The following is a 27,396-nucleotide window of genomic DNA, read 5'->3' on the forward strand; positions in this document are numbered from 1 at the left end:
TACACACTCATTCACTCACACACACTCACACTCATTCACTCACAAACACACACACACACACACTCAGACTCATTCACTTTCACACACACATACACACTCATTCACTCACACTCATACGCGCTCATTCACTCACCCACACACATTCACTCACACACACACACACACACACACACACACTCAATCAATGTTGATTCAATTCAGTTCAATAATGGTGTCAATGTTGCAAACATTTATAAAATATTCAGTTTCAGTGATAAGCGGCTCTACACAAGACAACAGTGTAATTATTCAGCTCAAGTTTTGTTCTCGTCCAATAGTGTCACTGCAGTCAAATCAATAATATTGATATAATTAGTGTCCCAAACCAAACTAAAGCCTAGTTCACACTACATGATTTTAAAACGTCGGGCTGAACTGTGCGGTTCACACTACATGACTTGCTCTCTGTGAAATCAGGAGTGTTCAAGTTGTTGAGCTGTTCACACCACACAACACAACGTGATTGATCCACAACAGGAGGTAACGCACTACACGAGTTGACAACAACTCTGTCACCCAACGATTCTATCTTGTCTACAAACCACGTTTTGTCACGAAAAATCACGCGATAAAACGAACCGGAAATGACGCGAAACAGCGCGTGCGCCACTACCCAGCGAAGACAACAACACGCGAATATGACGTCAGACAGAAATTAGTGCTGCAAACTGTTTGCGCGATGATTTGCTCTGAAAAAAAAACGCAAAAAAAAATAAATAAATAAGAGAGTATGGGCGAAAGAGTGGATCTGCATACGCGAACAGCAGGGATTGTCTGCTACAGAAAGAGTTGGAGGTGAGTAGGCTACAGCATGTTTATATCGGAGATGTAGCTGCATGCTTATGTTTGGCTGACGGCCCACGTATTTACTTTTTTACAGTCTATGGTATTTAACCGGTGACCTCAACCCATGCCTTGCTCTGACTGGCTGTAGCTCATGACATCACATGAGATTGAGTCGTGCGACAGCTCCGGATATCTAGCATGCTAGATATTTTTCTGTGCTTGGTGACGCGTCTGCGAGGCGTCTGCGAGCGTCTTTGATGCGTTGTTGGCTCTTTCATACTAACAGATTGGCGAACGTTCATCGCTCGCTAATCCCCCGCGATTTGCACGCGAAAACACCCTGACCTGTCGGCGAGCTCAACGATTTGCAAATCGGGCTTAAAATCATGTAGTGTGAACTAGGCTTAAGCAAGCTAAAGGCACCAATGGTGAGGAACCCGAACGCCATCAGGAGACAGAATGGAGATCTAGCCTGGAGTGTGTGAACTAGCCTGGAGTGTGTGTTTGTGTGCAGTGAACTGGAGCAGAGGGGCAGAACGGAGAGGGAAGAAGAGCAGCAGAAGAAGAGCAAGAGGAAGAGCGAGAACGGCCTGCGTTTGCAGGATCTGGAAGCATCAGCGCTGCCCTCAGGAGACGCCAGCGACGCCAGCGTAGACGAGTACGTGTGAGTCCTAGTGAGCTGCCTATCTAGTGCTCCTGATGTCTAACGGACAGATTCTGAAGCAGAATGCATAAGCGACATGTGTTATAATCTGAAAACCACACACACACCGGGGGGGGGGACCAATCCAAACGTCTCCATTGACTTTGTATTGCGAGAAGCTGCCTCCTCGTCATTTCTGACTTATTACAAAAAACGAGCGTTTAAGGAGACAAAAGTGCACTCTTTAAATTGTGCTCCTCTGTAAATGACAAAGAATGCTTAGGATGCTGCCTATGTAGACATCATGACATCTCAATGGGGTTTAAGTGTGTGTTATTCTCTCTCTCTCTCAGTGTGAGGCAGTATATGTGGAACGAGAGCGTGTCTCTCCTCAGGGCTCGGCAGTTTCTGGAGCGGCAGAGCGCTCAGGTGTCCGACAGACAGGCAGCGCTGCGGGCAGCTCACAGCAGTCTGAAGGACCCCTCGCCCGGGACCTCCACACACCAGCTCTACCACAACCTGCAGCAGGTGAGTGTGTGTTCAGACCCGTGTCTGCAGTCGTTATCACCGGCATAGAGGCCCATGATGTGTGTGTGTGTGTGTGTGTGTGTGTGTGTGTGTGTTCAGACCCGTGTCTGCAGTCGTTATCACCTGCATAGAGGCTCATGATGTGTGTCTGTGTGTGTGTGTGTGTGTGTGTTCAGACCCGTGTCTGCAGTCGTTATCACCTGCATAGAGGCTCATGATGTGTGTGTGTGTGTGTGTGTGTAGGAGGTAAGGGATCTAGCCGAGCTGAGGGAGACGCTTCACAAAGGTCAAACGCTACTGAAAGAAAAAGAGGAAAAACTCAACCAGCTCGAAACTTCACTGACTGAAGAGGTACAACACACACACACACACACACACAACGCTGGATACTCTATTCTAGTGAGGGCATCACATAGACGTGAGTGTTTTATTCTAAGATAATGATATTTGACTCTTGGAGAGCAGTGAGCAGCTCCTCAAATGTCCTCAAACGTCACGTTCCACATGTTCTGTTGCTTGTGAGGGCCAAACCTTTGAAAAATCATCATAAATATAAAGACAAGCCTGTACACACACGTTGTAAAGCCTTATGAAATCAGATTTCCCCCCAAATTTAGTCCCCCCCCCCACTAGATTCCTATATAGCTCTATATAAAGTAGCTTGTAAATTCTGTAGTTGTTTTTAGACATAATTACTTACTTTTATTAGGTTGTGTAGTTAGATATACATAAGACTAGTTTTTGTCAAGGTTTAGATTTTTTTTTTATGTTGATTTGAAGTGTTAGTTTTTTCATTAATGTTACTACAGTCAAACCTGATCACAGAGAAAGACATTTTGTTACATAAAACATCAAAATGCAATAAATCTTGGGTTGTGGTGAAGAGCTGTGCGTTTGCAGACCTGCATCACGCGTGTTTGAGTTTGTGAAGTAGAGCAAACTGAGACAGACTTCAGATCTCCACAGCGGACTTTAATATTCACACACACTCATCCATGTCGCCATTTCATTCAGCATTATACTGTACATTTCTTGAGAGGTGTGTGTGTGTGTGTGTGTGTGTGTGTGTGGCAGGTGTCATGTGAGGACGCTGAGAGGTCTGCTGATCGGAAAGTGACGTTTGATGTCACCGAGTCAGAGATGAGCAGCATCTACAGCCCGGAGGGAACAGGTGACACACACACACACACACACACACACACACACACACACACACACACACACACACACACGCACTCACAAACACGCACACATAAATTGCCCCTGTTATGTTTATATTATGCCCCTTTTATTATTATATTACATAGTATGTAATAAAGCTGTTTTGAATGTAAAAGGTCTGCAATGTTTCAAAGATCAAAGTGCAGATACACAGAGTTTTTGTCTCCTAAAAGAAAGTGATTCTGAACTGAAACGAGTCGTCAGTAATTCCAGCCTTTCTTCCAGCTGAACCTGTGTAGGAGTGTAACTAATTTGCATAATGCCAGCCTGTGGTCTTGATTGGCTGAACAGCGTCTCTTAGCTCCGCCCTCAAACACTGTAGTGTATCTGAGACTGGAAGAGTTTGGTTCGTGTTGTTCATGTGGAGAAGATGCTGTTTTCTGCTGACAAAGCAAATCCACTTTGATGAGATTGATACGGTGAAACCCACGCCATCGTCACTGTTCGTATCACTGTGTGTCAAGAGCTGAGATTCAGATATGATAATGAGCGTTTGGTTTCTGACCAATCAGAGCAGAGCAGCTCTCAGAGAGGCGGGGTTTAGAGAGACTGAATCCTTGATCGAACCGTTTCAGACACTGACAGAAAATGCTGATTACTAAAGCTAAAGTGTTTTTTTATTTTGGATGCATGTAAACATGTTGTAAGAGAAACCAAAACAAAACTAGCAACATTTAAAACAGCATGATAGGGGCAGTGTAAGACACTAGAGCTTGTGTTCATGCAGTGGTTCACGAGTGTCTGATCGTCTGTCAGTTCCAGTGAAGGTGCAGCAGTTGGCCGACTCTCTGCAGCTGATCTCAGGTCAGCTCAATTCTGTGTTAGGAGCTTTGGGTTCACTGACCCACAAACAGGCTCCACCCACTCTGACCACTCCTCTACCACCCCGTCCCTCGTGGGTGTGGCCTGTAAACTCCTCCCCCTCGCTGTCCAACGGACTCACACACAGACCCACAGACTCACTGCAGAACCGCTGGTCGGGCCTGAGCACAGGTGAGACACACACACACACACACACACACTCATCATCACCTGCAGCATCATCTGAACATCATCTCTGTTTCTACAGAAACCAGCAGATCTCACATGACTTACTCAGGATACACACCACCAAGGTGAGCTCACACACTCATACACACACACACACACACACACACACCAGTCTTCCACAGTCATATAGTTATTCAGTGTAAATGGTGTGTGTGTGTGTGCAGTCTGTCGAGTCTGCGTCCATCCACAGAGGTCGAGGGTCAGCGACTGCAGGGTCTGATTGACGGGAACAAACGCTGGCTGGAAGCTCAACGGAAAAACCGCAACATGTATCCTTACAGAGCCTGATGCTTTTCCTCAACCAGAACATGTTTATTTCTACAGAACTCCTTCAGGTGGTTTGGGTTGAAATTGCCCGAGAATCGTCACCAACTTTCTCCCTTGAACACACACACACACACACACTCACACACACACACACACACATACTGGAGTAAATGTGTATTTCTCATGCAGTGAATGATCTGCTCTGTGTCTCGTGCTGTTTTCCTGAGCGTCACACACACAGTCCTCTCTTCCCAAACCTCAGGACCGGGTCCAGCAGCGGTGGGTTAGTTCAGCTCAGCCTCGACGACAACAACCAGATTAAAGTCCATCATTACTGAAGCAGCCCGAATACACACTCCTGCAGGAGATTCTAGATCAGCTCGTGTGTTTCTCAGGAAAATCACCAGCGCTTATATATGAGCTGTGAGGAAATTTGTCTACATTTTCTTTTGTATAGCGGTGCACAGATTTCATTTGTACAATATTTTTGTAAACAATTAAATGAATTTAATACTTAATGCAGATGTGAGTTTCTTCATTTTTATGTTTTGTGATTTGGATGGTAGATATTAGCAAATTAACCATTAATTTGTCCTGCCGGACTATTTGGGTTGGTAATTGTTTCTCATTGTGTATGAAAGTAAACATACAATGTCTTTCTCATGCTTAATGTAAAAAAAAATCTACTACTTATATCTTAATGCCATCAAAATTAATTTCTGATTTATGAAAAGTATTATGTTTTCTCCGGGGACCCAAGGGAAGGGGTAGCGTTTGGCGGGATGAGGGCGCTGTCGAGGCTTAAGGGGGTCGCACACCGGACGAGAAGCGCAGTGCCATGTCTTTAAAGGGGTGGAATAATGCCCCTTTTTAAAGTATGTAAAATAAGTCTCTGATGTGTGTATGTGAAGTTTTAGCTAAAAATACCCCACAGATAATTTTTATAGCATGTTAAAATTGTCCTTTTTTGAGGGTTAGCTAAAATGTGTAATTTTGTGTGTGTCCCTTTAAATGCAAATGAGCTGCTGCTTCCGGCACAGAGGGTGGAGCTTCAAGAGCTCGTTCTTAGCAGAGCCATATAGAGCCCTTTGTTTAGGTTAGCTAATAATTGTTTATTATTTTCTATGAGTATACACACACCGGCAGTGCCCAACTACGGCTCAGGACCTTGTTCAAAATCCTGCCGTGCCACAGAGCGCCATTTACATAGTTTTATGTGAAATTGATATTTTTCTCAAATCGTAGTTAATGTTCATACTGACTTCACCCTGTGCTGCAAGATACATTTAGTTTTACATTCATTTACAGAAATCAGCTGCGTCGATGAAAATTGCTTGACTTGAACATTTTAATCTGTCATATGGCCATATTACAATGTGCCCCACCTATGGGGCATGTTGTCGCATTTCCCTTCCATTCTTTTAGGGCAGCCTAAATAAAGAAAAAGGTTTAAACTGTATTAATGAAACACATAATTGTAGACGTGTGAAATTAATGTGGGAAAAAATAAATACTCTGAACCCCAAGTGGATTTGCACAAACTGAGAAAGTCAAAAAGTGTTCGGATGTGCCCCGCTCTCCCCTGTAGACTGAGTTCATTCTAGCAATTCCAGTGTTACCACCAGGAGATGTATATGCGTGTGTTGTGTGGGAATAACCTGTTGCTGTAGTATGTTCAGTTCTGTGGGATAGCCAGGTCATGCTGAAGTAATCCTGTAAAATAAGAGCAGTTATTAGTAAACCTACCCTCCTGCATTCCTCTCTCTTGTGTGGTCTCTTCATACCAAGTTACCACACTTTCATTGTTGTGTGTTTGCATAAGTGTGTGTGTGTGTGTACAAGAGTTAACGTGTCTTTTTTATATGTGTGTGTCTGTGTTTGTGTGTGTGTGTTTGAGCTTGTGTATCGTTCTTTAATTTTTTGAAGTTGGCACAAATAATTTCAAATTTGGAAAATAACAAAAAATTGAGAACAGAATTGAGAAAAAATAGTTTTTTTTTTTTTGGAGAACTAAAAAACTAATAATGTTTTCGAATTACGTTATAATAATTAGGAGAGGTGGTTCATAAGTGCAGCTGTGTCTCTATTTCTCCTTGGCTACAGTACAGGCATAACCTGCTCTCTCCCTCTCTCTGGTGCATTCTGGGAGTGTGCGAAGGAGCTCATGTTTGTTGGGTGCGAGTGCGTTTCCTTTTTCAAGCGGTGTTCTTTCGTTTTTCTTTGTTTTCCGTTTGGTATTTTTTTCTCTCAATTTTCGGCAGAGGACAGAGAAGGGGAAAGTCGCGGTTTACAAACGCCAGTATGGAGTCTCTGTCCCTCCGGAATGGTTGCAGCTGCGCGCCGGAGCCTGGAGTGACGGTGGAAGATCTGCTCCTGGTTATCGGGGAGAAGATCGGATATGATAATATAGTGTCGGCATCACGTGTGGATAAAGCGATTGTGGTATTTTTGAAGTCTGAATCGCTGATAAATCAGTTGACTGTGAGCGGGTTATGGGTTAAAGAAGCGTTTGTTGCTGTTAACGTGTTATCCGATTCGGCAACAAAAATTACGATCACTAATGTTCCTCCATTTGTATCGAACGATGCGATTATGAAAGAGTTGCAGAAGTTTGGGACGATAGCGAGTCCTGTAAAAATGATTCCCCTCGGGTGTAAAAACGCGGCACTTAAACACGTACTTTCCTTTAGCCGCCAGGTCTACATGTTTCTGACTTCACCCACGGGTGCTCTTGAAGTTTCCTTCTGTGTGAATCACGGAGAAAACTCGTACTTGGTTTCTGCAAGCACTGAAGGTTTGAAGTGTTTCGAGTGCGGTGATTTGGGCCATAAATGTTTTGCGTGTCCACATAGAGATGATCAACGGCCGTCCACATCTAGAGCTGAAACTGTTGAACATCTGAATGATGAAGCAGAGCAGAGGAGTGTGGGACAAGATGGAGTCACAGAGGAGGTGAGTGGAAATAAGTGTCAATGCTGGATGTGTGAATGATGCTGATGGTGATAGACAAGAGTGGCTCGCAGACTGCTGATGATGATATAATTGAGATGAATTATCAAAAAAGATAGTTTTAGAAGAGATGAATCAGGCAGCTCTGAGGAAAACATCGCTGATGAGTTGGAAGTTTTGTCAGTCATTAGATCAAGAAAAGCCTTTCGATAGGTTTGACCATGTTTTTTCTGTTTGATACTTTGAAATCTTTTGGTTTTGGGGACCATTTTATTCCAAAAATTAAACTATTATATTGAGGCAACATGATTAAAATGCCATAAGTATCCCTGTAAGAGTAAAAAGAGGTATCAGGCAGGGTTGTCCTCTCTCAGGTCAACTGTACAGTATACAGGGTGGGCCATTTATATGGATACACCGTAATAACATGGGAATGTGCCACAAACAGGACTTTAATATCACCAACCATTCCCATGTTATTACAGTATCCATATAAATGGCCCACCCTGTAGTAATTTAACCCTTGCTGTGTAGATTGAGTAATAATATGAGATATAATATGTCTACACAGATGAACATCCTACTTTCTAATATTAAACTCTCTGCACATTAAAGGGATAGTTCACCCAAAAATTTATATTAGCCCATGATTTACGCACCCTCAAGTCACCCTAGATGTATATGACATTCTTCTTTCAGGCGAACACAATCAGAGTTATATTAACAAATGTCCTGGCTCTTCCAAGATTTATAATGGCAGTGAATGGTTGATTCTGTTTTGAAGTCCATAAAAGTGCATCTGTCTATCATAAATGTGCATCTATCCATGATAAAAGTGCATCTATCCATGATAAAAGTGCATCTATCCATCATAAAAGTGCATCTGTCCATCATAAAAGTGCATCTGTCCAAGTGCATCTGTCCATCATAAAAGTGCATCTGTCCATCCTAAAAGTGCATCTGTCCATCATAAAAGTGCATCTATCCATCATAAAAGTGCTCCACACGCTCCGGGGGGGTTAAAGGCACACTATGCAGTTTATATTTTTGTCAAACAGCGACCCCTAGTGTCGCTGTGGAGTACTTGTATTCAACGTTACTGTTGTAAATAGTTTCTCGTTTTCATTTCCTTGACTCTTCCGACCGCGTTTTCTTCGTCAACTCTGCCATGATTCACTACTGAAATGCACGCTAGTGTCTTCCAGAGAGGCTGCTTCATATGTTGTTGATGTATGTGACGTCGTGCCGTAAAGCAAGTTGTGATTCTCGTGAGACTTGTCGGGGCGCCACCTCTCAAACTTGAATTGCTGGTTTTGCCAGCAGGATGATTCGCCCAACTACGAGTTTGTTTACCATCGAAATGACTTCAAAGCTGTTATATTAAGGTACAAGTCTTGCATAGTATGCTTTTAATAAAGGCCTTCTGAAGCGAAGTGATGCATTTGTGTAAGAAACATATCCATATTTAAATCTTTATAAGGTAAAATAAATAGCTTCCGGCCAAACGAACATACATTAAATTTGAATTTAGAAGTTGATCACATGATGCACTGAATGTTCTAATCACACCAATGGGATCCAAAGGTTTAATCTAATATATGTAGCAGGGCATTCAGTTACCTTTAAAAGGACAAACAGATGGTTAGTGTTTTTCATTGGACTTTAATTTTGCCTCACGTTTTACCGCTGATTTTATGTGAGAGTCGGCATGAGCCACTGACAGATAACAGTTGCTCGTCCCCCTCTTCCTCTCCTGCCTTGCCCTGTTACACCCACTCTTCTTCTCACAGACGTCCACGCCCATCTTATGGTGCGTTCACACCGGACGCGTCTAGCGCGTCAGGCGCGAGTGATTTCAATTTTAAGTCAATGCAAAGACGCGTTACGCGCGTAAAAAATTCCTGCGGCGCGAATGAGGCGTTTAGCGCGGCGCGGTAGACGCGAATTCGCCTCATTCGCGCGTCAAGTTCGCACGAATGACGCGAATTGAGCGTCTGGCGCGTTAAGCGCGTTACGCGCGAATGATTTTATTAGTGCTATTTGTGCATTCACGCGTTTGACGCGAATTCGCGTCTGCCGCCCGAGTTGAAAAATCTGAACTTCTGCGTCAATTCGCGCCGCGTTAACCAATCAGGAGCCTGCTTGCATGCTGCTGTCACGTGGTGAAGTGACAGTTTATAATGTTATTTTATGTTTGGCCTCAATAAATTATTTTGTAATATGACTAAAATGCACAATAAAGCAAATAAAACATAAAACTCGATTTCAATATATGAGAGATAGTCATTTTGTATTGAATGCTATTTATTCCATATCTATTCTAGATTATATGAAACATTATTAATCTAATGTAAAGACCACAAACACAATTTAGTGTATAAAAATAAAAAAAATCACAGGACAGGTTTCACTTTTGAAGGCTGCAGCTCCATTTATTATCAAAACAAAAATAAATCACAGATTAGGTGCGGGCGAGGGTGAACCTCGCGCCGGGCTGTACAGCGCGGGCTCGTCAGGCAGCGACCACTCGAGGCCGAGGCTTATACGGCCTACGCTGTCCTCGTCAGCGTCCTCACCGTTAGGTCCACCAAACCTACCTCCTGGAGCAAATTGTGAAACTCCTGAAACCCTCCGGAGGGTTTGGTGGACCCGAGTACAGCGACGATGTCCCCTACGCAGCTGTTTCTGCTCTCCAGAGCATATACGAGCGGTGATTCTCTCGATTAATGCTAATGCTAATGCTCGATAAACATCTAAAAAAAGATGGCCGCCAACAGGTTTCGAAACTTTTGCCTCTGACGCGCGTGACGCGCGTAAATTTCGCTTCAAACTTTTGATTTTACGCGCGTCAATTTCGCTCTTGACACGCGAATGCACACAAAGTGGTCAAGCGTATAACTAGATGCGGCAGGCGCGAATTTGACGCGCTGTTCGCGTCCGGTGTGAACGCACAGTGAGTTGCATTTTTCTGAAAGATTAAGAAGTAGACTTGGGGCCCTATCTTGCACCCAGCGCAATTGACTTTGTACACCGACGCATGTATCATTCCTATTTTGCACCCGCGCAAAGCACGTTTTTTCCTCCACAGAAGCACGTCGCTAAACTAGGGAATGAACTTGCGCTCCCTGGGCGGTTCAGCGCAAAAAAGGAGGCGTGTTCCAGCGCAAACGTTCCTTAATGCTATTTTGCAGGTTTAGAAAACAGTTGCGCCACTAACCAGGAAAAAATGGTTTAAAGTCAGTGGCGCGTTGCGCATGTTATTCATATGCTATTTTAAGGGCGCATGCTTGGCCATAATCAATGTAGCGTGTGCACAACGCGCATACACTTTGATTCTCTCATCTACACAGAAGCAGCAGTTTTCATTTTTGCAAATCATACATTATTACGATAGATAGATAGATAGATAGATAGATAGATAGATATACAATTTATTATAAAAGCATACATCTAGCTTACACATTTACCCAAATTATCATACGCTTTTTCTTGGGGTTTTGGGGTTTCTCCATCCCCAACGTCCCTGACGAGAGCGTTGCTCTCCTCGTCTGTTAAACCGCTCCTCGCGTGCGTCTGGCAAATCCGCCGTTATAATAGGAATCCGCTTCAGAAAAAGCGCGCCTGCTCTTAAAGGGAATGTGAGATGACGCTCTGATTGGTTTATTTCGCGTTACGCCCAAACCACACCTATGAGTAATGAAGCTACTTCAGACCAACCCATTTTAGATTTGCGCCTGGCGCAAGAGTCATTTATCCCGCCGGGAAAATAGCAACAGCGCCAAGACCCGCCCACAAAGTTACTTGCGCTTTGCGCTTTGACACTTGCGTTTCAGATCGTTAAAATAGGGCCCTTAAGCTGAAAGAGGGGGGTTTCATGACCCTTAAACAGCATATGTGTAAACATGCATGACTGAGCTTGAGTTAATGCAGTCACATGATCCTTTTTCTCCCACTCTCCAGAAAAGTTCAGCTTAATTATGAAGGTTGTTTAATTTAATCATTTAATTTAGTGTGTGAATGTTTCTTCATTCAGAGTCAGTGGAGGAGATCAAACTCATCAGATTCTCCTGTATCTTCATCATGGCTGATTCACAAGGATCCAGAGATGGAGATTTTCCTCCAGGATGCAGGTACTTTCAACAAACACTGTTAATTATTGTATCACATCACAGAAAAAGATCACTTACTGCAGTGTGTAACAAATGTCTCATAGAGCCACAGAGCAAACACACAGTTCAACACACTCAAATGTGACCCTGGACCACAAAACCAGTCACATGTCGCACGGGTATTTGGGTCAAAATTATCGATTTTTCTTTTATGCCAAAAATCATTAGGATATTAAGTAAAGATCATGGTCCATGAAGATATTTTGTAAATTTTCTACCGTAAATATATAAAACATGTATTTTTGTGAGTGAATGCAGCACAATCGCCAACATAAATGAACAACTTTAAAGGAGATTTTCTCAATGTTTAGATTTTTTTTGCACCCTCAGATTCCAGATTTACAAATAGTTGTATCTCGACCAATATTGTACATCAATGGAAAGCTTATTTATTCAGCTTTCATATGATGTATAAATCTCAATTTCAAAAAATTGACCCATGTGACTGCTTTTGTCATCCAGGGTCACAAATGTATTTTAGTATGATTATTATTAGTATGATTATTTTGACCAAGTAAAACAGCGCTGCGTTACACAACAATTTTAATCCAACGTACTGCATAAAGTGACCTGTAGGAGTAGTAATTCAGCACTTGCATCTGTTTTATTAGAATAAAATAAAATAATGTGTATTTAGTGATCAAATGTAACTGTAACAAAGTTCAAATTCAGGGAAGAAGGGGGTGGATATTAAATGTAACTGTAATCGTAAAATAAACATAAACAACAACACGAAAGGTGAAGTAGCGGCTGTCTGCGGCATATAAGCATAATAAAAACAGCAACGTAAAATGTCATGTGGCTCTCGGCCCGACCTGCTTCATACCGCAGTAATGTTACTAAAACTTTAATACATTAGCTCATCCATGAACATGATTTCCTGTCGGATTCCTTTCCAATGGCTGTGGAGTTGAAAACAACAACTCCCATGATTCCACACTCATTCAAAAAAGGCATAGCTTGATGATGTGGTGAATAGGGGACCTCTAGTGGTGAAACTTAAATACTGTGCCTTTAATACTAACGTAAAATAATAAATAAAAAGATAGTTTCCTCAATGTGCTTTTTGATGAAAGATTAATGTGTTTATATTAATTTGGTTCCTAACATAAAGAATGAACACAGTAATCTAAAGGATTTAACTGAATCTGTTCTCTGTTACAGTTCAGTCCAGCAGAAGAGCTCAAACCCAGAGTGTGTCTATGATGAGTGACTGGTCTATGAATGACCCGCCAGAGTTTAAGAGTGGAGACACATGGCCTGATCTCAGGTAATAAGAATAACATTTCAATAAAATATATGCTTATAGTATTAGATTTTTGTATTAGAATATAAGAAAAGTTAAGCTCAAAGGGTTCAAATTCATTTGGGAATATTTATCAAATCAAGGAACCTTGAAGAAATCAATTTCAGATTGAAATTGATACAGAATACAGAATCAATGTATTCATCCACTGAATCTCTCATGCAAATGGCCATATTTATGACCATAAAACCAACAAACATCATCATGTGAATACAAACAAAACTTTACTGACTACTCTAGGACACGCTAGGTCAGTCAGTGATTTCAGGAAATGTCATGGAGATTGATGGTAATGGAGATTTTTGTTCTCCTTTAAGTACTGGAGTAAGACAGAAATTTTCAGTAAAACTGCACAACATGCTGTAGCTATATAAGTTTATAGGTCTTTATGTGTTTTTAATTTTACTTTGTTTTAAAAGTAAAATTAACATGAATTAACATGGTTTAAACTCCATTGGATGAGGATTAAACTGAATCTGTTCTCTGTTCCAGTTCAGTCCAGCAGAAGAGCTCAAACCCAGAGTCCAGCTGTGTGTCTATGAAGAGTAACTGGTCTATGGATGAGCCACTAACGTTTAAGAGTGGAGACAAACGGCCTAATCTCAGGTATATCATTTCTATAAAAGTTATGCTTATATAATGACATTTTTTAATTTGAAGCAAAACTGATCAAACAGTTAGTTTAATGCTAGCAATGACATCAAGTAAATATAAGCTGAGATTTTCCCCCTTTATATAATGGAGCAGGTGTAAAATTGAGTGGATTTTTCTAACCGCTGGTTCAGATTTGTTGAAAGCTTCACAGTGTCTGTCTGGTCAGAACAGTGATGTTTCACACCAAGAGTACCGTTACAAAAAGTTGGTTTATGGTGCAAATTACAACTCTACTGATGTACATCTCATGGATGCACAAAGATTTAAAGACGATATCCATTAAAACAAAGTACAATTCTTGAGTCACCAGAGAGAACAAATTAAGTACGTAAAATCAAACAAATGCTACTTGTGGTACATTCCAGAATACCTGCAAACACTCAATGCCACAACAAGCCCCTCGCTCTGGCTTTTATAACTTGTCAACAAGAGAAACTTCTGATTTTGATCAAGTCAATGAATGTTAAATGACAGGCCTGGTATCACCAGAATCAGAATGTTATATTGTTTAATTTTATATCATCCGCATTAACCTTACACCGACAAATAAAAAATAGAAATATCATATATGATGGGGAGTGTTGTAACACTACATTCAGTATGGGACAATATAAATTTGCTATAGGTGTGAAAGTGACACACACACACACACACACACAGAGAGAGAGAGAAATGTTAGCCTATGTTTAATGTATTTGTTCTATAGGCGTTTCCCATTTGTTTGTTTTGAATTAAAACTTTCCTAATATTAATCATTTTGAATTAAAGTGGGAGTGGGGTAGGGGAGGGGAATAACTCAATTTTGAAAATAATTCTAAATTATTTTGAAAAAGTTTGAAAACTACAATTAATGAATGCACACAACTTACTATACTGGTCTTCAATACTGTTACAACGTACCCTTCCTGCTGTTAGATTTCAATGCAAGTATAATTTGTAGCAGATGAGTGTGGGAATAAAACATTCCCTGGTCTTTCCTAAGACAGAAGTTTCCTTTAAAAGTGCCCAACATTTATAAGTCTGTATGCTTTTTATTTTATTCGTTTTAAAACCAGTTCAGTCCAGCAGAAGAGCTCAAACCCAGAGTCCAGCTGTGTGTCTATGAAGAGTAACTGCTCTATGGATCCGCCACCAAAGTTTAAGAATGGAGACACACAGCCTGATCTCAGGTATATAATTTCTATTAAAGTAATGCTTATAATATATGCTTATATTTGATTTTTATGAAATTGTTAATATACAGTACAGCAGTATAATGAGTTCAAATCCTGCAAGTTGCAGTCTATTAATGATCAACATTAAGCCTAAGCCCTAGTGCAAAGCTCTATGTATTGTATCATTAATACATTTACACACTATAAAAGCTGTTGGTATGTTACTTAGTTAATGACACAATTACATCAATATCAGTGTGTCTGATTCTTTACCCTCTTCATTCTGATGTAAGGTCAAATCTTCTATCCAGACCAGTTAAAAACAAAACTATGTACAAGCCTGTGATTCAACCACAAGACTTTAATGAAAGCATCTATCCTGGTTTCAGGTAAAAATGTAGGACTTTTTTGTTTTTGTTGTTTAATTTTAAGTGTTGCAATGCACACATTACACATCACTTGAATACATGATTAACCCTCTGGGGTCTAAGGTGTTTTTGGGGTCCTTGAGATGTTCTGACATGCCCTGACATTCAGTTACTTATAAACATATTAATGGCAAAGGTGTAATTACACTCTATTTAGCACAAACAGGGCTACCATAATATGTGAGCAACATGAATGTACATGTTTGCATTTTTGAGAGAATAATGTTTATGCATGGTTATTGAAAAAACTAAAAACTAAAGTTTCTGAAATAAGGCCAGAAAACACATACTAAATATGTGTCAATAAGACTTTTGACTAATGGATGTTTCCGCCTAGAGTTTTTTCTTCAAAATGATGTGAAAATCATCCTGCCTAATCGTTCACATAACACAATACATTTATTTAAATTTTGCAAAACACTTTCTGTTTGGAAAGGCAATATGCGAAGTGGGCGTCAACACTCCAACACCATCATGCATATTTAGTGGTTCGCACCTGAGGAGACAATGGGGCCCGCATACTCAATTTCATCTCAATTTTTTTTATTTTTCCACAAATTGTGCTTGCAAAATTAGCCTATAATATCCAAGGAAAACATGTCTAGTAATTGTGCAGTTAATTCTCATACTGTATTTTCAGTTTTGGAATATTTATCCTCTCCCCAAATTTGTCACTAATAAAACACAATAAAAATTATTTAAAGAAAAGGCTTATATTTACCTTTTAATAGTTTGTTTACATCTACCTTGTAAATATATTTAGGTTACAATTACAACAACAATTCAAGTGTAATCTTTCTTTGTAAAACTAAAGTATACATTTTATCATACATATTTCAAAGTTAAGGATTCATTACTTGATTATAGCCTAGGCTTCATTGGAATAAACACTATAACATTTTATTTGATTACTTTATTTTTGACAAAACATACTATATTTAACATATGAGCAAAAATTGGCAAACAAAAGCTTATTTGATGTGGCAGATAGTTTACAGTAAAAATGTATAATCTATCCAAAACTAATCAACGAAATGTTGTCTTTCATATGTCTGTAACATAGGTCTTTCGTTTTTATCATAAGAAATATAAATGTTAATTTGCAGATTAATACGTTGCTTATACAAATACATTTTATTTCAACATATTTCAGTTGATTTTTACTCAGTATAGCAATACAGTTTGCTAAAAGCGAAACATTCATTCACACACAGAAACGCGATTCAAATTTAAACCGTCTTTTTGCCAGTTGTGGTAAACAGCGCATCTCTGCCATTCACAGAAACACGATTCACTTGAGGATAAAAAAACTTACTACAGTATTCCGATAGCTCAGGATCCGTTGTCCTCAAATACCAGCACTTCTGAGGTACATTTTCCATTATTATTATTTCGATAGTATTATTCCTTACAGCGCCGTGAGACGGTGTAAACAAGTACAATGATCTGAATAAGCTTGATGTGTTTTCTCGAGCTGATATGGGGGCGTTCACAGGTTTGCGTGGATTGCCTCAGTCATTTGCGTTTGAATAGCGCGCGCTCTCCGTGGGCGGGGTCCAATTAAAACTAATGAGCTGAGATGAGAACGACTGACATCTCTCTCTTTTCATACAGATTGCATAAACTGAGAATATTTGTTTTTTATAAAAATTACTTCACTGCCTGTGTGCCTGTGCGACTGTTTGACTGAGTATTCGCTGAGTTATGGTTCATTTTCGGACGCGTTTCAGAATAGACTTAACTGACAGAGAGAAGGCAGAACTCGCTTCGTGTTTATTTTTCTTTATTTGGCAAAAGCACAACACTTTGTTTTTATTGTGAGTATACACAAAAAAATACACACTTAACAGGATCGATTGATGTATGAAACTCCTATGGAAAATCAAAGTCAACAGAGTATTTATTAGTCTCTTTTACACTGATAAAAAAAAAGCGAGCAGATCACGCCGGCGTGATTGCTGACCTCAGGGGGTTAATAATGGAAACATTTCAGAGACATAATGATGTTCTATATCCTATAATACAGCAAAAAAAAAAAAAAAAAAAATGTAGTAATTTATGGATATTTACTACTCTAACTTATATATAATAATCTGGCATTTTACAGCTTCGACTCCAAAACTGAAGTCCTCAACACATTGAGATCAAATCTGAGAAAGAAGTTTGAGTGTTTGTGTGAGGGAATATCAAAGCAGGGAAACCCAACACTCCTGAATGAGATCTACACAGAGCTCTACATCACAGAGAGTGGAAGTGGAGAGATCAATAATGAGCATGAGGTGAGACAGATTGAGAGACAGTCCAGCAGAGCAGAAACAGAGGACACACCGATCAAATGCAGTGACATCTTTATACCTTTACCTGGACAAGACAAACCCATCAGAACTGTGCTGACAAAGGGAGTCGCTGGCATTGGGAAAACAGTCTCTGTGCAGAAGTTCATCCTGGACTGGGCTGAAGGGTATGAGAATCAGGACGTCCAGCTCATATTTCCACTTGCTTTCAGAGAGCTCAACTTGATGAAGGACAAAACACTCAGTCTTTCAGATCTTCTTCATCTCTTTTTCCCTGAAACAAAAGAAATGGACATATCCAGTGATGAGTATAAAGTGTTGTTCATCTTTGATGGTCTGGATGAGTGTCGTCTGTCTCTGGATTTTCACAGCGATGTGAGGTTGTGTGATGTGACTGAATCAGCCTCAGTGGACGAGCTGCTGACAAACCTCATTGTTGGGAATCTGCTTCCCTCTGCTCTCATCTGGATCACCTCCAGACCAGCAGCAGCGGATCTCGTCCCCTCCGAGTGTGTCCATCGAGTGACAGAGGTACGAGGCTTCAGTGACACACAGAAGGAGGAATACTTCAGGAAGAGAATCAGTGATCAGAGTCTGGCCGAGAGGATCATCACACACCTGAAGTCATCAAGGAGCCTCTTTATTATGTGCCACATCCCAGTGTTCTGCTGGATCTCAGCCACTGTTCTAGAGAAGATGTTGAGTGAAGCAAAGAGAGGAGAGATTCCCAAGACTCTCACTCAAATGTACACACACTTCCTGCTCATTCAGACCAACATCAGACATGAGAAGGACTATGAGAAGAAAGTGAAAGATGAAGACATGATTGTCAAACTGGGGAAACTGGCTTATCAGCAGCTTGCGAAAGGCAACCTGATCTTCTATGAGGAAGACCTGAGAGAGTGCGGCATTGATGAGACAGAAGCATCAGTTTACTCAGGATTGTGCACTCAGATCTTCAGAGAAGAGTTGGACTTGTGTCAAGGGAAAGTTTTCTGCTTTGTTCATCTGAGCATTCAGGAACATCTAGCAGCTCTATATGTGCATCTCTCCTTTATCAACAATAACATCAATGTGTTTGATCAGATTACCAAACCAACTAATGGAGAAACAGTTTCCCTATCTGATCTCCATCAGAGAGCTGTGGATGAGGCTTTAGACAGTAAAAATGGGCATCTGGACCTTTTTCTTCGTTTCCTTCTGGGTCTGTCAGTGGAGTCTAATCAGAGTCTCTTACAAGAACTAAAGACACAGACAGCAAACAGCTCTCACAACAATGAGAAAACAGTTGACTATATTAAAGAAAAGATCAGTGAGATTCCCTCTCCTGATAAATACATCAATCTGTTTCACTGTCTGAATGAACTGGGTGATCTTTCTCTAGTGAAAGAAGCTCAACCTCGCATGAGCCGTGGAGGATTACGTGATGTAAAACTCTCCTCATCTCAGTGGTCAGCTTTAGTTTTTGTGTTGTTGTCCTCAGAGCAGACACTGCATCATTTTAACCTAAACAGTTTATTTGGAGCCACTATTGATAAGTAAGTAACACTGAGTACAATCATTACAGTCTAAAACATTATGAACCCAGAGAAACAAAGAGATCAGAGGTGTTTAAATAATGGGAGACAGATTGATTTCTGAAATATTGTACATAATTTGTGGGTGTTTCTCGAACGGATGCTGTGTCCTAGTAAGGCTGCATATCTCGGCTACCTCGTCATCAAGGCCCGCCAAAGGCAGTCTCAATTTGAAGGATCCTTTGAAGGCAGCCTTTGTTTCACGTCTTTAATTCAATTTGGTTTGGAAGGATACATCAACTGTATCCTTTGTGTTAATGCTGAGGAGGACTTGAGCCTTCAAGCCTCAGAAGGACTGAACTAGGAATGACTCAACCTCACTAGGATGCAGCCTTCCATTCCATTCCATTCCGCTAAATTATTGTCCAGTAAATCTCTCCTGAAATTGTGGTGATTGTGAGCTGCCACAGCAACATTGACAAAAAGTAAAAATAAATGTGTGTTGGCTGAATACGTTTAGTAGCATCTACAGTTAAATACTAAAAACTTTACATGTCCTTTTTAAAGCAGTGTTTGTTTAATTGAAAACTATTGAATGTATGTAATGTATTATTTACTTACACCATTATTATTATTATTATTTTATTTATTTGTTATTTTCAAATAGTGACTCATCTGTCACCCAGAAAGCACAAAACACAGCAGATGAAGTTCTTCAGAAGCTCCTGCCTGTGGTTACAGCAACTAGATCAGCTGTGTAAGTAACACTGAGAACAACCATCACTGTTAAAACATTTATATTTTTTACTTAAATTTATTAATTAGTAATGTAACAAAAAGTGTCTCACTTCAGCTTTAAGTTTTTTTTATGACATTTTCTATGATACATTCATTTTCAGATATATGCATTTGGAATGTATGTATAAACATTTATATTTAGAATTTTTTATAATCAGTTTTATATAATCTTTCTCACAAGAGACATACTTTCTTTGAATAACAGTAAAACTCACTGACATATTTAATTAATTGTATAAAAAATAGGTATTGCAAAAATGATGAACTTACAAATAATAATAATTTAAAAAAATCCTGCTTGAATTTGACTGCAGCTGTGTTATCATTATGTTTTGTGCTCTCTGACAGACCAAGATCCATCTAACATGGTGATTTTGATGTTATTGGTTTCTCTTTGATAATGAAGTATCTGTTGATCTGAGAGAGTGAAGAGTGTGTCATTGTTCTGTACAGGTTGAGTAAGTGTGGTGTCACATATGAAGGTTGTGCTGCTCTGGCTTCAGCTCTGAGATCAAATCCCTCCCACTTGAGAACACTGAATCTGAATCTGAATGGGGATAATCTAGGAGACTCAGGAGTGAAGCTACTCTCTACTGGATTAAAGAGTCCTCACTGTAAACTGAAGGAATTGTGGTAAGATCATCTCTCTGATAGTCACATCATGTGCTCAGATAGAGATATTTTAAAATAGTTTATAGTGAGACCAAGTGTTTGGGATTGTAATTTACATATAATGATTTTACATGAATCACATTCAACATAATCACAGTTAATGTACTTGATATCTGAAACTAAAGCTAATTTCATTCATCTTCACTCACATCACATCAGTGGCAAGGCTACATAAAGGCCAGGGTGGCTCTGGCCCACTCAGATTGACGGCTGCTCCACCTAATCAAATGAGACACCAATTTATTTACTTGTGGTAAAAGAGAAAATTCACACATAAAGGACAATAAGCATTGCTCAAATACATAAATTTAGCAGATGTCACTCCCTAAACTTTGCCATGTGTACGTGGCCACTGGTCAAGCAATAAAAAACAAAAGATTTATTCAAAATCTAAATGGACTATATATTGCCTAGAAAGTGCAGAAAGAGCATTCCATTTATAATCATTATAAAAGCTGTCATCTTAGTTCATCACGATGACGATCTCACAAAGTTCAATTTTAATCAAGAAAGCTGTCCACACTGCACAATGAATCTCTTATTTACTTGTGGAAAAAATTATTTAGAAGGGTAATCTCACCTGCACATACTCAACATCTTTCCACTTGACTGCTTAGGCTCTTAACCACATACGTACATTGCAGATGGTTTGGTAATACTTTGGATATAGAAAAAACATGGATATATGTGATTGTCCATGAGCATATATATCCAATTTGCAAAAAGTGGGCGCAAAGTGGCTGCAAAATGAGGAAACGCATCATACATATTCGCCTATATTTGAGAACCCCATCACTCAGTGCTGATAAAGATTTGTCCCGTTTACTTCAGTCTGTATGATTTCTGTGATGCAGAGGGAATACTGGAATCCAGTCTTGAAAGTGGTGGTGGCACTGGGACCGGGTCTTGGGCCCATCATCGCTGCTTGAAGCTATATTTTTCATTATTATTATCCCATTTTGTAAAATTATGTAATCTGGGAGTAGGTATTGAGGTCGGCCCTATTTCACCAAGGTCCACTTTAAAATTTCTGGCCTCGCCACTGCATCACATGACACCTTTGTTCAAGACTGATTTACACACAACAAAACTAAACTAATGAAAGAAAACATAGTACACAAACAAATACTAACAATAAACATAATGATGAAAAAATAGGTGCAGAGAGCTAAGCAAAATAAAGAATATTAATTTCTGATAACTGAATAGGCATCTCATTTAATTCACATTAATATTGATCAATTCAACTTTTCTCAGTGTCGGTCTCCATCTATAACACTGTTAATGTGAACATGATTAGATGAATATCAGCTACATTTCAGCTACAAATATCAGCTACAATTCTACAAAGATGCCTTATTTGTAATCATTAAAACATAAATGGGCTACAAAGAAAGTGAAGAGTGTGTCATTGTTCTCTACAGGTTGAGTAAGTGTGGTATCACAGATGAAGGTTGTGCTGCTCTGGCTTCAGCTCTGAGATCAAACCCCTCACACCTGAGACAACTGAATCTGTCATATAATAAACTAGGAGACTCAGGAGTGAAGCTGATATCTGCTGTACTGGAGAATCCTGACTGTAAACTGGAGAAACTGTGGTAAGATCATATGTAAATCTCACATGAAAGTGTGGCAATGAATTTTCCAATTTTATTCATTCATAAAGTAACATCAAATTCAGGGAACACTATGTGAGTTACTTTGCTGTGAGTTAATGTGATTGATCTGTAAATGATTGAACACATGAACTGCTTCTTATTAAGGTGATACTGCTGTACCGATAGTCACTCTGATAAACGCACTTACTCACAATCAATTTAACACTCTTTACTTTAAACACACTCAATCTCAACACAGTCAGGATTAACTTAATTTTAAATTAACTTAATTTTTAAAACAGGATTTTAAATTAATTAAAAGTCCATTCATTTTAATTGTGCATCTCGCGTGGCTTTTTAGTTTCTCAGGTAAAGTACTTATTCTACCATGTTTGAAAGTACTTGTTAGAAGCAGTCGAGCGACAGGAGAGGACAAAGAGACATTGTTTAAAAAAGAGACATTGCACAAATTATAAACATACAATTAAGTATATATATATATATATATATATATATATATATATATATATATATATATATATATATATAAAATATTTCCTGCTTAAGTTAGACTGCAGCTGTGTTATGATAATGTTTTGTGCTCTGACACAGACCAAGATCCATATAACATGGTGATTTGAGCTTATGTTATTGGTTTATCTTTGATAATGAAGTCTATGCTGATATGAGAGAGTGAAGAGTGAGTCATTGTTCTCTACAGCTTGAGTAATTGTGGTGTCACAGATGAAGGTTGTGCTGCTCTGGCTTCAGCTCTGAGATCAAACCCCTCACACCTGAGAGAACTGAATCTGAATAGGAACAAACTAGGAGACTCAGGAGTGAAGCTGCTCCATGATCTGAAGGATAATCACCATTATGAACTGCAGATACTATGGTAACAGTAGTTTTTAATAATTTTCATCATCATATTTTCATTTAAAGTTCAAGTGGCTGTTTTACTCACTAGAAATAAAAGAAAATTGTACCAGGCTCAGTAACACTGCATGTGTGTGAATAATTTTACATTTTACATTTTTACTGTTTCTGTGTGTGATAAACTGAGTTTTGGGTTGTTTGTAATTAACTGATATTAAATTAGTAGTGGAGTGTAATGATGATTTCTGCTGAATTAATATAGCTTATTTAAGTTTTCTTATGAAAAGATGTGACAGACGAAATGGCTCATACTGCATATATGATTGTTTGTTTGTTTTATTTTAGGACTAATATCTAGTATCTGATCTTCACAAGATCATCTCTACAGAGACTCACAGTTAACAGAATCAACAGAGACTGAAGATACAGTGACTTCACTGTTATAAATTAAATTTCATTTAGATTTCAGCAATCCTCTGACAGACCTGATGGCGGCAGTAAAACACCTTTTATTTCAGAGCATCAAATTACAGTTTCTCATTTGTAGGTCAATCATTTTATTTGTATATCATTTTATTGGTTTGTGTTGTACCAGCAGAGGGAGACCAAGACTGATAAAAGATAAAAAAAATTGATTATGAATTTTAAAAAAACCCAATTCAAGCTCATATTTGGAATACAAAAAATGGAAACTTGAGTGTATATATAATGATAGTTGTATTACATTTGTATTCATGTATTTAGTATGTTTTTGTAAAATATAATTGGTGGTAGCATTTATTAAATTGTTGATTTAGGCTCAATTGCAGTATCATGAGAATATTAATATGTTTCCTCACAAGTCTAGGGTTTGAGGGGAGTAATTAAAGAGATTATGGAGCTCCTTCACCCATCCCAGAACTTCACAATACATCCCAGAGTTGTAAACACCAGTGATGGGAAGTTTGGATCATTTTACTGACTCTCTTGTTTGATCTCGTTCATCAAAATGAACAAATCTTTATTCGAGTCATTTTGTTCATTTAAGTGGCTTTAGATGTTATACTTTTAACAGACTAATTCCCCTTTTAACACATCCACCTACACAATGTTGATCATATTCTGAATTAAGAAATCAATGTAATACAGTCAAAAATAATTTACAGGGAACATAAATAATTACTTTACCTTCCTAGCCTTTCGTTCATGTGTCACGTGACATACGCAATGAACGCATAGTTCATGAATCACCCATCACTAGTAAACACAAGAGGCTTTTTCGACTTCATGCAGCTCTGTGTAGACCGATTGACTTGCAGCAGTGCATGCCAGTTAGAAATTTTGTCCGACTTGATACAGTGCCGACGCCACGTGACTGTGACATATGCCATCAAAGTACTGCGAGAGCAATTCGAGAGTAGCCAGAGAACTCGGCTCTTATGACGACACAGCTGTTCCACGATTGGCCGCATGACAATGATCACGTGTGTTTCGTGTTTATTCTCACACCTGCACGTGTATTACGAGTTCAGTCTATAGGTATGCATGTTTGAATATATGTGCGCAGACGTGTAGTCCTTCACTACAAACCAACCCTCAACAAACTACTTATACTTAAGGTACTAAATATACCTTAAAATGTATAATACAGAATTAATAGCGCTTCTGCGTAGCCCCGTGAACCAGAATTATCCCGACAACGCTTTATTTGCAGAGAGGTAAAGGGAGGGGAGGGAGGCATTCACAGGGGAGAGACTAGTTTACACTTCAGGACTGCACTGTCATCGCGTCCAGGCGCAGGTCCTTCTTCAGATCTGGATCCGGCGGACTGTGGTAAACCTCAGATAAACAGAGAGACTAATATTAGCGTAGACACCATTCTGTTTCTGATGTAACGAGTGCATCAGGATTTATGGGAAGTGTTCCCGGTTCCGGCTGATCTAATCTATGCAGCCTAACATTGAATTATAGTAGTCTATAATGTGTTAAGTGTATGCTAGGTCAAAGAGATGTGTTTTTAGTCTAGCTTTGATCTGACAGTGTGTGTCTGCTTCCCAGGACAATGTTAGGAAGACTGTTCCAAAGTTTTGGTGCTAAATAGGAGAAGGATCTACCGCCAGCAGTCGATTTTGATATTCTAGGTATTATCAACTGGCCAGAATTTTGAGATCGCAATTGAGATTTTTAATTTGTAGCCTCCTCAGCTCACAGTCCAGCTCCTTCGGTGTGCAGTCTAGATCTAGGCTCCTTTTGTAAAGGGCCCTGACTTAGTCTATTTCCACCTGAAACATATTTCCACCACAAACATGATCATTACAAGTTTTCTTGAGGCTAATCAAATCACAAAAAGTTTCTTGACTTCCTACAAACACAGGACTGACTTTAATTTATGTCAAGGGTTTTAAATCCTTACCTTGTTCACATTTCTTCTGAACCCCATTGAGTTGGAGGTCTCAGTGTCTGGGGCAGGTTGTGAAAAATCCTACAATAAAAGAGATGTGTAAGGGCCAGTCACTTTTTTAACCCTCTGAGGTCGACGGTATCGCCGGCGATACCAGCTCGCTTTTTTTTTATCAGTGTAAAAGAAACTCATAAATACTCTGTTGACTTTTATTTTCCATAGGAGTTTCATACATCAATCGATTCTGTTAAATGTGTATTATTTTTGTGTATACTCACAATAAAAACAAAGTGTTGTGCTTTTTGCCAAATAAAGAAAAATAAACATGAAGCGAGTTCTGCCTTCTCTCTGTCCGTGTAGTCCATTCTGAAACGCATCCGAAAATGAACAATAACTCAGCGAATACTCAGTCAAACAGGCATACAGACACACAGGCATGAAGCTTGAATTCTCTTCTTTTAAATGAAGTAATTTATATAAAAAACAAATATTCTCATCTTGTGAAATCTGTATTAAAAGAGAGCGATTCCAGTCGACCTCATTAGAGCTAATTCAAATGTAATGTGACTCCGCCCACGGAGAGCGTGCGCTATTCAAACGCAAATGGCTGAGTTAATCCCCTGTGAACGCCCTCATATCAGCTCAAGAAAACACACAAGTTTATTCAGATCATTACTTGTTTACACTGTTTCGTAGCGCTGTGAGGAATAATAATAATGGAAAATGTACCTCAGAAGTGCGGGTATATCGAGGAGCGAGCTGAGGAATGGTGTAGTAAGTTTTTTCCTTCTCAAGTGAATCGGGTTTCTGTTTATGAATGAATGAACGGCAGAGATGCGCGCTGTTTACCACAGCTCGCAAAAAGACAGTTTAAATTTAAATCGCGTGTGTGAATGAATGATGATGTTTTAGCAAACTGTATTGCTATACTGAGATGAGTGAAAATCGACTGAAATATGTTGAAATAAAATGTAGGCTATTTGTATAAGCAACGTATTAAACTGCAAATTAACATTTATATGCCCTAATATTTCATAAAAACAACGTTACAGTCAGGCGAAATATGAAAGACAACATTTTGTTGACTAGATTTGGGTACAGTTTTTACTGTAGAATATACTGTAAGATTACACTTGAATTGTTGTTGTAATTGTAACCTTTTTAATAAAAAAATATATATTAAAAGGTAGATGTAAACAAACTATTAAAAAGTAAATATAATTTTTTTCTTTAAATAATTTTTATTGTGTTTTATCCCCAAATTTGGGGAGAGGATAAATATTCCAAAACTGAAAATACAGTATGAGAATTAACTGCACAATTACTAGACATGTTTACCTTGGATATTATACAATTTGCAAGCACAATTTGTGGAAAAATAAAAAAAATTGCGATGCTTCCAACTGTGAACCAATTTGGTAGTGTATATATATATATATATATATATATATATATATGTATGTGTGTGTGTGTGTGTGTGTATGCATATATATGTGTGTATGTATGTGTATATATATATATATATATGTGTGTGTGTGTATATATGAAGAGTTCAGATGCAAAAGCCTCTAAATGCCATCTGAAATTTTCTTCTAGAATCATCATTTTTATCAAGCTCGTATATTTAAGTTAGCTATAGGTGACACACCTGAATGAATGGCTCATTAAGTATGCAGGGGCATTGTCTCATCAGGTGTGAACCACTAAATATGCATGATCGTTTACGCCCCCTCCCGCATTTTGGCTTTCCAAACTAAAAGTGTTTCACAAAACTAAAATCAATGTATTGTTTTATGTGAATGATTAGGCAGGATGATTTTCACATCATTTTTAGAAAAAACTCTAGGCGATGACATCCATTAGTCAAAAGTCTTATTGACACATATTTAGTATGTGTTTTGTGGCCTTGCACATAGATGCTGCGGCTCGGTGCTCTCTCAGTTGGTGCTACAGTTTGCGTTGTTTTTTCGTGTTTATATATGTCCTGAGTTTTTTCTGTCAGGCCAATAACATCTACGGTCGGCATGATCTCCTTAAGATAGGAGTCTGTTATGAACAGAATATTAC

At 39.0% G+C, this 27,396-nt stretch overlaps 2 protein-coding genes across 2 annotated transcripts in view; both read left to right on the forward strand.

Moving 5' to 3' along the window:
- Positions 1-5,055, forward strand: part of cep164 (centrosomal protein 164) — a 43,281-nt gene extending 38,226 nt beyond the window's left edge. Inside the window, exons 23-30 of the mRNA XM_079886249.1 lie at positions 1,340-1,489; positions 1,822-1,996; positions 2,240-2,347; positions 3,071-3,167; positions 3,974-4,210; positions 4,287-4,332; positions 4,432-4,536; positions 4,776-5,055. Of these exons, the coding sequence (XP_079742375.1) occupies positions 1,340-1,489; positions 1,822-1,996; positions 2,240-2,347; positions 3,071-3,167; positions 3,974-4,210; positions 4,287-4,332; positions 4,432-4,536; positions 4,776-4,872 (1,015 nt within the window). The 3' untranslated portion in view covers positions 4,873-5,055. The remainder of the gene's footprint in view (positions 1-1,339; positions 1,490-1,821; positions 1,997-2,239; positions 2,348-3,070; positions 3,168-3,973; positions 4,211-4,286; positions 4,333-4,431; positions 4,537-4,775) is intronic.
- A 1,619-nt stretch (positions 5,056-6,674) lies between these two features.
- On the forward strand, positions 6,675-25,672 carry LOC307167410 (NACHT, LRR and PYD domains-containing protein 3-like). The gene is made up of 12 exons (XM_079886485.1): positions 6,675-7,486; positions 11,517-11,613; positions 12,817-12,922; positions 13,451-13,564; positions 14,668-14,781; positions 15,060-15,155; positions 17,302-19,026; positions 19,673-19,762; positions 20,257-20,436; positions 21,900-22,073; positions 22,795-22,968; positions 23,295-25,672. Exons 1-12 carry the CDS (start codon positions 6,836-6,838, stop codon positions 23,305-23,307), a joined length of 3,534 nt encoding a protein of 1,177 aa, XP_079742611.1. The 5' UTR covers positions 6,675-6,835; the 3' UTR covers positions 23,308-25,672.
- The last annotated feature ends 1,724 nt before the right edge of the window (positions 25,673-27,396 follow it).

Source organism: Squalius cephalus, assembly GCF_949319135.1.
Source record: "Squalius cephalus genome assembly, chromosome: 11".
In the NCBI taxonomy this organism is placed as follows: Eukaryota; Metazoa; Chordata; class Actinopteri; order Cypriniformes; family Leuciscidae; genus Squalius; species Squalius cephalus.

Coding starts and splice junctions, on each gene's coding strand:
- LOC307167410 (XM_079886485.1), top strand. CDS start 6,836: ATGGAGTCTCTGTCCCTCCGGAATGGTTGCAGCTGCGCGCCGGAGCCT. Junction 7,487..11,516: donor AAGATGGAGTCACAGAGGAG/GTGAGTGGAAAT, acceptor TTCTTCATTCAG/AGTCAGTGGAGGAGATCAAA. Junction 22,074..22,794: donor TGTAAACTGGAGAAACTGTG/GTAAGATCATAT, acceptor TGTTCTCTACAG/CTTGAGTAATTGTGGTGTCA.